General features: G+C 37.7%; 1 protein-coding gene across 2 annotated transcripts in view; it reads right to left on the minus strand.

The window, feature by feature from the left end:
- The window catches only part of syde2 (synapse defective 1, Rho GTPase, homolog 2 (C. elegans)), a 52001-nt gene that overhangs the window by 21000 nt on the left and 18964 nt on the right, over positions 1-12037 (minus strand). For both annotated transcript variants that reach the window (XR_013198343.1, XM_077218637.1), the window contains exon 3: positions 10619-11745. Coding sequence is in view for 1 of the 2 variants with exons in the window: in XM_077218637.1 (XP_077074752.1) it covers positions 10619-11745 (1127 nt within the window). In the remaining variant the exon portion in view is untranslated. The remainder of the gene's footprint in view (positions 1-10618; positions 11746-12037) is intronic.

Genomic DNA, 12037 nt, shown 5'->3' on the forward strand with positions numbered 1-12037 from the left:
GGCAGACTGCATGCTCCCGGCGGTCCCTAGATTGAGGCTTGTCTGTGAGGCCACAACACTCTCCGCTTTTAAATCTAGTCTTAAAACACTTTTACTTCAGTTTGAGAGCTGTGTGTTTTTGTCTTCTTGTTATTGTTTTTGTTGTTTATTTTATGACTTCGGATGTATAGCAGTTTGGTCCACTTCTGTTGTTTTAAATGTGCTCTAGAAATAAACTTGACCTGATACTTTTTAAATATACCTACACTTCCTTAATTATATACTGCATTATTAAACATGCGGTGAGGTCATGTGACAACAGTTTAACATACTACTGTTAAACATTTATAAATGCATAAATGACTGCATAAATGCACAAATGCATGATTAAATAAATGCACGAATAAATAAATTCATGAATAAACAAATGCAAGAAATAAATGCATAAATAAATACATGCATGAATAAAAACCAATACATAAATGCATGAATAAATAATGCATAAATAAACAAATGCATGAATAAATGCATAAATAAATAAATGCGTGAATAAAAACAAATACATAAATGCATGAATAAATAATGCATAAATAAAAATATGCATGAATAAATGCATAAAATAACAAATGCATGAATAAAAACATAAAAAAATAAATGCATGAATAAATAATGCATAAATAAACAAATGCATTAGGGCTGCAACAACTAATCGATAAAATCGATTATAATCGATTATGAAAATCGTTGTCAACGAATGTCATTATCGATTAGTTGGTCTGCTTACGTCACGGGGAGCGTTTACTGGTACGCACACACACGCAAGGTCTCTCTCCCTCAGGCGCTCTGCCGAGCGCGCGCTACACGGTTTGGAGCAGTCTCTTCTGTCTCGCATGCGCGCTCTTGCTTGCGCGCTCTAGATTTCGGGAGTTTGAACGAATTCGCGGGCATCAGGGAGCCGCAATCAATATGCGGGAGACTCCCGGGACTTCCGGGATCTTGGGATGTCTGTATTTTGTCTCGAGCATCAGGTTGCGCAATCAATTCGCTCGCAACGTAAGTGATGGATTAAAATAGCGCTACCGCAGAAATAGGTTAAATTAAAACGGTCTTTACAAAGCGAAGCACTAAATATAAAGGCAGTTAATAACAGCAGCGGTAAAATATTGTTTTTTAGTCACTGTACTCAGTGGTTTTCAGCGAATGCTTGTGCACTAATGCATAATTTCTCCTGTCCTTTACTCAAGCCTGTTAGCTTGCTGGGTAACGTTACCTCCATTCCGTTCTCTTTTTATAGCATTTGTCTACTAAGTTTTAATTGTTTTTCAAACGCGATCTACTGCGGCTCTACATTCACACAATTGTTTTCAGTCTTTCTATATTTATTTAATCAATTTATCCTTATATTATTCTTTTATATATTATATATATAATATATATTATATTCTTTATCCTTATATTCCTTATATATAATTAATTTTAAATAAAAATTAAATGAATTATATATTTTGGATGTTTTTAGTTTGTTTTTAGTTCAGATATTCACATCTGAACAACATGTCTGTGTAAATTTGTTTTAACAAAAATTGTGTTAAAACATAATATGTTGGATATCATTTTTTTAACAATAATCATGTTTGTCAACTTGCCATCAGCAATTATCATTAAAAACAATGCAAATATTGATATTAGTAAAACTCAATGTGTGGCTTTTGCACTTTTTAAAGTACACTTTTACACATAAATACCCTGATTTACGGTTTTATTTAGTTATAATAAAAAAAATCTAATTTAATTTCTATCCGATTAATCGATCAATCGAAAAAATAATCGTCCGATTAATCGATTATCAAAATAATCGTTAGTTGCAGCCCTATAATGCATGAATAAATGCATAAATAAATAAATGCGTGAATAAAAAATACATAAATGCATGAATAAATAAGTGCATAAATAAACAAATGCATGAATAAATGCATAAATAAACAAATGCATGAATAAATAATGCATAAATAAACAAATGCATGAATAAATGCATAAATAAACAAATGCATGAATAAAAATAAATAAATAAATGCATGAATAAATAAGTGCATAAATAAACAAATGCATGAATAAATGCATAAATAAACAAATGCATGAATAAATAATGCATAAATAAACAAATGCATGAATAAATGCATAAATAAACAAATGCATGAATAAAAACAAATAAATAAATGCATGAATAAATAAGTGCATAAATAAATAAAATATAGAGAATATACTTCACAGAATTCAGTAGGCATTAAACTAGTATTGTATTCCAAACGCAGCTCAGCACATCCAGCAGTGATTCATCAGCACAGGACCCACAGCACAGAAGAGAATCCCAACAATGTGAAACAGCAGCTTTATTCAGACCAGCGGTGTGTGTGTGTGTGTGTGTGTGTGTGTGTGTGTGTGTGTGTGTGTGTGTCTGTGTGTGTTAAACTCTAAAAATGTCAGCCAGAGGAAATAATAGCTTGTTAAAAACAGCTGAGGAGTTTCCTGAATCCACCAAAACCTTCCTCTTTTCTTCCTCTATAACGGACACATCCTGACTGGGTTAGTCTCCAGTTTTAGCTCCGCTGTAACTCTTCATGTGACCACAGGCTCCATGCGAACGCTAACGTGACATGCATTAAACCAAACCAGGAATTTTTCATTTGGGCAGCCGCCAATCGTCTCCACAAGACTCTCTGCTGGGTTTCCGGGGCGGCTCTTTAGTGGGTCAAACTTTAGAGGTCACAGGCTAATGCGCCCAAATAACAGTTCAAAATGAGCAATAATAATTCAGACATCTGAGGTACATGAAGTATCTTTAAGAGAATTTTTGAATTCAAAAGGTACAGTTCACCCAATATAAAAATATTATAAAAATAACCATGCAATTTTGTTGTATGGTAAAAAAAAAGCATCTTGTACATCCAGCCTATAAGAACGTTAATAAACATGAGCGCGAGTAAGAGAGACAAAATGTTGCATTTTTAGATGAAATATTCCTTTAAAACCCTCTCGATTTGAAATGATTATTTTTTTCAATGAAATGAATGCACTATATTTTAGTTTATGATGTGGTCAGAGTGAGGTGACAATGATTCATACAAAGTTTGGTTTCAAAATGTCAAGGCATTGCAGAGATAAAGCCTGAATAGTCATTTTGGCAGCATGCCTCAACTTTGATGCTGCGGCATACGAAAACGGTTTCGTCTATCAACACGAAATCAATAACTTTTAGCGCGGTCTGGAGATGATATGATTCGATTTTGGTGAAAATCACACAAACATATATTTATAATCCATTTATTCACTTTTTAAACATAGACTTGAAAATTTCCAACTTAAACTGTCATAAATCTTGAATGCTTTCGAGCACAGACTTAAAGACGACACTTGGCAGATTATTGCTGATGTGATTTCTTTTTTAAAAGTGAACTTAACATTAAACGTAAAATTCTGTAACTTTTTTTTATGAAAAAATGCACAAAAATGCTATTTACAATTTTTATATGAAATATATATTTTAAAAACTCGTTTTACTCTAAAACTGAAAGAAAATCAAAGCCATAAATTTAAACAAGTTGTGCTCCAAATTTGAGGTTGATATCTAAAAAAAAAAGATCTTTCAGTGAGAGTGTGTTCGGCTGCAGTACCAAACGCTTCCACTAGAGGAAACTCTCTCATTCATTTACAATGCGCTTATTTTTGAGTGCGAGAAACACAATTGTGACTATTCATTTCAGAACCATTTAACCTTTTCAAATCATGTCCATCATTTTTTTTTGTGTGTGTTCCCATAGCAAGACAGTGCCAAAACCTTTACCAAATTTCGTACCATTCTGATAAAGTAAAAAACAAAACGGAGAACGTAAAATATTTCGGTCCATAATGACCAGAGATCACCAGAGGGTTAAACAGTCAAGGAGGGCTGGGGAAAAACCCTCACGGCACACAGCCAATCATTAACCCACACAAACACACACTGGGTGGGTGTTTTCCAGTGGCCATAGTTCATAAGAAGCATTCCTTTAGCATACGTGACCTTCATATGTCGTGCGTCTTAAGACAAACTATAAAAGCTTTAGTAAAGTTCCCACACACAGTGATCAGCAAAGCTTTGACCTTAAACAAGTTCACTTATTTCAGTTACCAAGAATTTTATAGTAACGCTAATTCAATGAACTTAAATACAGAACAACCACTACATAGAATCTACTTCATATTAGCTTTAAAAAAGCAGTGAACACAATTAATGTCTTAAACTGTAGTGTGCTACATTGTTGTCACATGACCAACCATATTCACATTAGTAGAAACATCTAATTATCATCTCAGAAATAAATGCAATAATTGCACATTTGTGCATTTCTGGTACAGCGATACCACGGAAATACAACAGTGAAAAATGGCCGCTTTAGCTGTAGTGTAGGGTAATTAAATACTACACAGTATATTCTGCATACAGTATATACTGCAAAACGAATGAGAAAAAAGCTGAAAAATAGTATGCAATAGTATGAAGTATGCAATAACCAATGTTTTAAACTAGTATGCTGCACTTGTCACATGACCTCACTACGCTGCATGAATCCAGGAACAATTCTTGTTGGTTTTGGCTACAAATGTAGTTGTTCCTTCAGATGCTAACAAATCTTAAATACTGCATACTAAATTAAAATAGTATGTGACTTATGATAATTTTGGCCGATAACCGATAATTCTTTATATTTGAAAGATGATAACCGATATATTATACACTCAATCCAAAATTCTATATAATTTTCGAGAGCCTGATTACAAAAACAAAAGTCTCACCATTAAAAGCCATGTTGCAAGCACACAATTATAATGTTATCATTATAATTTTACGTAACTTATATGACAGATTTGTGCTGCAAATGCTGCGCTTAAGTGTATTTTCCTTTCTTCCAATTATATTTAAAGCAATTGAAAATAATCCATTATTTATTGGCTTTATCGGCCAAATTTTCTTATCAGGCCGAAAACGATAACATTAAAAATTAACATATATCGGCCGATACCGATATGGTCACCGATATATCGTGCATTCCTAGCAGAGACAACAACAGTTGTCACATGACCTTGCTAGGTTACATCATCTGAAAAAAATTACAGCACAACAGTGCAACTTCAATGAAGCGCAAGAAAAACATGCTAAACTTGATATGCGGATATACTGTGTATATAGCCTATATATATATATATGTATATATATCAGATATATGGGCTTTAGCTCTAGATTTAGCTTTCGGAGGCTAATAACACTTCACAAAAGGGTCATCTGAGGTAAAAACTGCAACTTTAAAGCCTTGCCAAAGGATCTACTTTACACAAAAGGAGCTGAAACTTTCTCAGCTCGTCCACAATCAGATTTTCCATGTGTGTGTATTGGGGTACATCTGATCTGAGAACAGCAGACAAGATTTGTTTTAAGGGTTGACAGCAAACACACTTGGTGGGATGAATGGACGAGAACAGCATTAAACTCTGGGTGACACTGTAACAGAGACAGATTGTGTATGTGTGTGTGTGTGTGTGTGTGTAACGGAGATAAATGGCTAGAACTTTGGCAATATGCCTGTGCACACAAACCATGGAGAGGCCTTGCTAAGCTTATTTGTGTGAGTGTGTAATAGGGCTGCAACAACTAATCGATAAAATCGATTATAATCGATTATGAAAATCGTTGTCAACGAATGTCATTATCGATTAGTTGGTCTGCTTACGTCACGAGGAGCGTTTACTGGTACGCACACACACGCAAGGTCTCTCTCCCTCAGGCGCTCTGCCGAGCGCGCGCTACACGGTTTGGAGCAGTCTCTTCTGTCTCGCATGCGCGCTCTTGCTTGCGCGCTCTAGATTTCGGGAGTTTGAACTAATTCGCGGGCATCAGGGAGCCGCAATCAATATGCGGGAGACTCCCGGGACTTCCGGGATCTTGGGATGTCTGTAATGTATTTTGTCTCGAGCATCAGGTTGCGCAATCAGTTCGCTCGCAACGTAAGTGATGGATTAAAATAGCGCTACCGCAGAAATAGGTTAAATTAAAACGGTCTTTACAAAACGAAGCACTAAATATAAAGGCAGTATAACAGCAGCAGTAAAATATTGTTTTTTAGTCACTGTACTCAGTGGTTTTCAGCGAATGCTTGTGCACTAATGCATAATTTCTCCTGTCCTTTACTCAAGCCTGTTAGCTTGCTGGGTAACGTTACCTCCATTCCGTTCTCTTTTTATAGCATTTGTCTACTAAGTTTTAATTGTTTTTCAAACGCGATCTACTGCGGCTCTACGTTCACACAATTGTTTTCAGTCTTTCTATATTTATTTAATCAATTTATCCTTATATTATTCTTTTATATATTATATATATAATATATATTATATTCTTTATCCTTATATTCCTTATATATAATTAATTTTAAATAAAAATTAAATGAATTATATATTTTAGATGTTTTTAGTTTGTTTTTAGTTCAGATATTCACATCTGAACAACATGTCTGTGTAAATTTGTTTTAACAAAAATTGTGTTAAAACATAATATGTTGGATATAATTTTTTTAACAATAATCATGTTTGTCAACTTGCCATCAGCAATTATCATTAAAAACAATGCAAATATTGATATTAGTAAAACTCAATGTGTGGCTTTTGCACTTTTTAAAGTACACTTTTACACATAAATACCCTGATTTACGGTTTTATTTAGTTATAATAAAAAAAAATCTAATTTAATTTCTATCCGATTAATCGATTAATCGAAAAAATAATCGTCCGATTAATCGATTATCAAAATAATCGTTAGTTGCAGCCCTAGTGTGTAATGTCCATGGGCTTTAGAACGGTTGGCGAGCTCACTTTAAAGAGCAACATGCAGGTTGGACACCCCTACATAGCATAGTGTATGTTGATGATAGAACAACTAGATTTTCTTAACTGGAGTAATATATATATTTAGCCATTAACGATATTTTGAGATAAATTGTGATAAAAGAACTTCCGCGTCCGTAAAGCACTAACCGGAAGTGACGATCGGCGAGGGAGTCTGGTCAATTTCAAGCTCAGATTACAATTCTTTACGAATGAAGAAACCGAGTTCTCCGATGTGGACGAACATGCTTATGATGGCCCACAGGCCTATAATTATGAGCCTCTTAGGCGAGATAGTAGTCAGGGGGAGGAACAATGGGCAGAGGAGAGAAGTAGAGTTGTGGTGTCAAGAAAACCAGTGGCAAATAGGGCAAGTGACTTGGTGAGTTCATGTAAGTTCGCACCGTGGCTAACGCTAGTTCATCTACTGTATGGCTAGTACCTTGGTGTTTTGCAATAAATCTGCTTTAGCAAACATACGTTCGACCTTGTTCTTGATTAAACATCCATTTAGATTGTCTTAATTTAAGCCAGCAACGTTTTGTCTTCTCATATTCTACACTGACAGTGATTATGCAGTCCATCCAAGCTGGTTAGCACTATCTACATTGACTAAATAATGCCATAACAACAAATTAATAATGACAATACCTGAGCTACAATAGCAACAGTCTAATGGCGCTTTTCCACTGCATGGTACGGCTCAGTACGGTTCTGCTCGCTTCGCTTTTCCACTGCGTGGTACGGCTCAGTACGGTTCTGCTCGCTTCGCTTTTCCACTGCGTGGTACGACTCAGCTTTAGCTCGGTTTGCTTTTCATCTGCAGTTAGTGATACCATTTAAAGCGAGCCATACCGTGCGCCACAAACGACGAGTGTGTGGTAACAGACGCGGAAGTGAAGTCTGCTCTCTTCACCTGCACAAAACGCACCCAAGACCGAAAAGCCTTGTTTTTCCTAGAAGGAAAATGAGGGACACGATGTCCTGACAGGCTGGAATTCGTGCAACTAGCACAAACACAATCATTTACCATTATGGCTTCTCTAACTAAAACTTTCTGTCTCTCAATACTGCTCTAATTACACCAACACCCAACAATGAGAAAGCTGACCGCGAGCTCTTTTATTTACCTCGGCCTACGTCATATGACTATAGCGGGAAAGGCGTATTCCAGAGCCTAGTACATTTTCATCAAAATCTCAATATCAAATGAGATTTCATTAGTAATTTCTACATATGTGTTTTTAAAATACCTCTGAAGACAATTTAAAGTATTAATTCAGAAATAAATTCAACCTGCATGTTGCTCTTTAACCAAAGCCTAACAAATGATAGAAGACACTCATACACTTTTGTATAGTATAGTATAGTATAGTATAGTATAGCATAGGTATGTAACGAATCACTCAACTCACGAAGTGTCTTGCTAAGGGACACATTGGTGTCTCACAGTGGATTCGAACCCGGGTCTCTCACACCAAAGGCATGTGTCTTATCCACTGCGCCATCACAACCCCTGATGTAACCCACCCACTAAGTAAAACACTATGTAAAATTAGTACCACATTTAGAGGGGTTTTAATTCTGTTATAATTTGTATCATTACACTAGCAAGAGTAAAAAACAACAAAACACATTTAGAAAAATATGCCATAACAATCAATAAATTATATATATAAAAAAATATATATCCATGTACACATTTAGAGAAAGAGATAGTAAAATAAATACAACACCTGGTTGCCACGGAAACACTGATGCACCTCAGTGGCTCTCGCACTTGTCGTATTAATGCCTTTTACATGAAAACGGAGGTGACATGTGCTTCTCACGGTGGTGATTATTACTAGTCTACGAAAAGTCAAAATGCCGCCACAGCTCCGATTTGAATGAGTCAATATCTACGCTTGCCGTCGCCATGTGTTTGACGGCGCGTGCACAACAGTCTATGGCACACACTGGCGTGGCGCGAGCGGAGCAAACCGAGTGTTTTCAGTTCATTCCTGTGGAAGTTGAGTTTGGCTCACACAAGCTCAAGTTCCATTTATGAAGTGAAAACACTCGCTAGCTTTGCGCCAGTGTGTGCTTGCTGCTATTGTGCCTGTAAAGCGAGGTTCACAACTTCACAGTAGGCTACAGTAAACGCCCCTGCTTAAAACGTTTATCGCGATTCGTTTAATATTTCAACCGACTTGAATCGTCACACATTTTTATCGATTTTCAACCGGTTGCGAGTGAATCGTTACATACCTAGTAAAGTATAGTATAGTATAGTATAGCACTATATGACATGCAAAGATGGTATGCAGCATGCTGTCATACAGAAGTAAACATGGAGGTAGGGCTGCACGAATAATTGCAATTGACATGAAATTGAGCCGTGCTGCACTGACAAGCTGCACATGAAAAATAACCGCAGCGTTTGCCAAATCCCGTGTGGTTTCATTGTGATTAATCGTGCAGCCCTACATTGAGGCCACTGAAGTCAAGGTTTACACATTCATTTATAAGGTAAAGTGGTGGAAAATTGGATTTGTGTGAGAAGAAGGATCCAGGATGAGGAAAATTATAGTTTATAGTTTTGCTTATATAGAGCTGTCAACATTGTAAGACCTCATTAGCCGCGTTTCCATTACCCTTCAAACTGCGCAAATTGAAATTGCGAAAACTCCCATTTATCGCAAAAAAGTTTTTACGCTCGCATGAGGAGGTTTTTCAGGCAATTCGAAAAAGAAATATTTCGCAAAACTGCAATGGAAACAGTTTTTGCACATTTACAGTCACCTGACGTAGATGACGTGGTGTGTTTGGACAGAATACGAAAAGAACAGAGAACAGAGTTCTTTAATAAATTCATAAAAGACAAAAGAATTACAGGAATAATGGATTATAAACCTCAAAGAAATGCCAAAATCAAGACCTCGAAGCAGAAATGAGTGAGAAACACCCAGAAACACTCATATGAGCCGCTCACAGTATAAGGGTCTTTTCTTATCATTAATGCTGGATAACACACACACACACACACACACACACACACACACACACACACACACACACACACACACACACACACACACGCGTATCCTTAATAATAATAAGTGCTGGGATATACGTAAACCTACCAACATCTGTCGCCGTGATTTTTGGAATGACTTATCACGTGTGGAAAAAATTATGTTTTAGCTGCATAACATTGGTTAATGGAAACGCCGTCATTTCTCAATAGTTTTTTGTCGACATTTAGAAAGAATCGCAAAAGTTTTACGCAAATCTGTAATGGAAACGCGCCTACTGTCACTCCACTGACTAGCTTAACAGCTGTCTTCCATATTAATATGGAATATCGGATATGGGACATTTCGCCTGCAGTCTGAATCTAGCCTTGGAGTTACAAGAGTGCGTTATTTCTGGGCTACTAGTGGGATTAAATTAAATTGCAAAACTCAAGCAAGTTTCACAAACATTTCTACTGCTCTTTCTGACCCATCACTGGTAGTCCCGTTTCAAACTCTTCTAGGACTCTTTTGAAGGTGCCACCTTGTGATGCTGCTCATAAAGTTGACGTATCAATGGCTTATTTATAGTTAAAGATTAAACTTGAATATGAGAACTTTGTAGAAAGTAATTTGGCATCAAAATAATTTCACAGTTCACCTTTAAATTGGAGATTTGATTAGGAACTGAATGCAGGTTAAAGACCCTAAAAGATCCTCGCCTCACTCACCTGACAACCCCTCCTCTCGATCTCAGAGATGCATTTCTCGATAAGCAGCGGAACCATTAATCCAGAAGCTTCCCGTTCCACCACGCGCCGAGCCTCTACTCCGAAAACCTGCGTTTGGTGATCCCCCTCCGGGCCATCGAGGGAGTTCTGCCTCTGCTCCATGAGACTCAGCTTTACGTAGATCATCCCACGCGGTTCCAGACGGACCGCAAGCTGGTGTGTCTTACTCACACGGAACAACGCCGGGAGAATCACGGATCCATGGCAGCACACCCGGTTCCGTCGCGCCGTGGATTCCCAACTGAAGACAACGAGTTTGAGGTGCTGAGCGTTCTCCAACTCAATGTTAAAGGTGTGGTCCATGTCTAGAAAGGCCGTGCGACATGTAAGCAAAGCCGTACGAGCTTTATTGACAGAGTCCACTTGAATGGCACAGTAAACATTGCGGGAATCGACCCGCGGTGGCTTCAAGTCCTCTGCACCATAGAAGTGCAAACTCATTAGTCCCGAGATGAACGTTTGGCACTTTGGCTGCTCGGAGAAACTGTACGATCGAAAGGCATCTATATCCAACTCTGTGCCGGGGAGTTTCGGACTGCCGCCATTCCCATTGGGATCTCGGGCTTTGCAGTTCTTTCTTTCCGAGTTCCCGTGTTTCCCCGACTTGGCCACAAGTTCAGGCGAGTCTCCGTCACTTAGATAACCTCCCTTACTTGCCGATTTGGGAATGCCGCCACAGTTGCTCCTTCTTTTATCAAAGTTGTGCTGAGTAGAAACACTGCTGTCAAGATGGTACCGCCAAATCACATTACCACTCGCCAATGCAGTCGTAACTCCTGACGGAGACAGTCTGGGCCGGGACTGGCCCAGTTCTGCAATCCCATTGGCTCTAGGTGAGTGAGCCCTTGGTTCTGATTGGCTGTTGCTGATGGACACATTGCTAGGGTTCCCTTTAACGCTAAGCTTCCGACTAAGATCAGGCAGTTTCTTCATCTTCATTGAAAGTTTCCGGACAGTCCGTGGTGACTTGATTTTATCGGGAAAAGACCAGTTGATAGCTGTGCTCCTTTTAGCTGGGTTTGGACTAGAAGAGGGAGAAAGTCCACCAGTGGATTGCTCTGAAGGATCTATGGAAAGAAAAGGAGGATTAAATTAGTAAATTGCCCCTAGTCATTCTGAAAAACCAACCCTACGTCTTGTTAGAGTACTTTTTGAAGTCCATGCTGTGGTGAAAATCCAGCTTTTAATGTTGTTTATATGTCTATGTGATGTTTTTAATATGCTTTAAGACAAATCATGTGTAAATTCACAAGTCGACAGCATTGCTGAGTATTTTCTGCTTAAAACTGCAGTGAACCAAAGACAGTCTCAAAAACACGGTTTGAAATCGCTGGTGTTTCTGACGTCACAAACTACCTT

The sequence above is a fragment of the Siphateles boraxobius genome, unplaced genomic scaffold (assembly GCF_051911475.1).
Source record: "Siphateles boraxobius isolate OS27281-9 unplaced genomic scaffold, OSU_SipBor_1 77, whole genome shotgun sequence".
Taxonomy (NCBI): domain Eukaryota; kingdom Metazoa; phylum Chordata; class Actinopteri; order Cypriniformes; family Leuciscidae; genus Siphateles; species Siphateles boraxobius.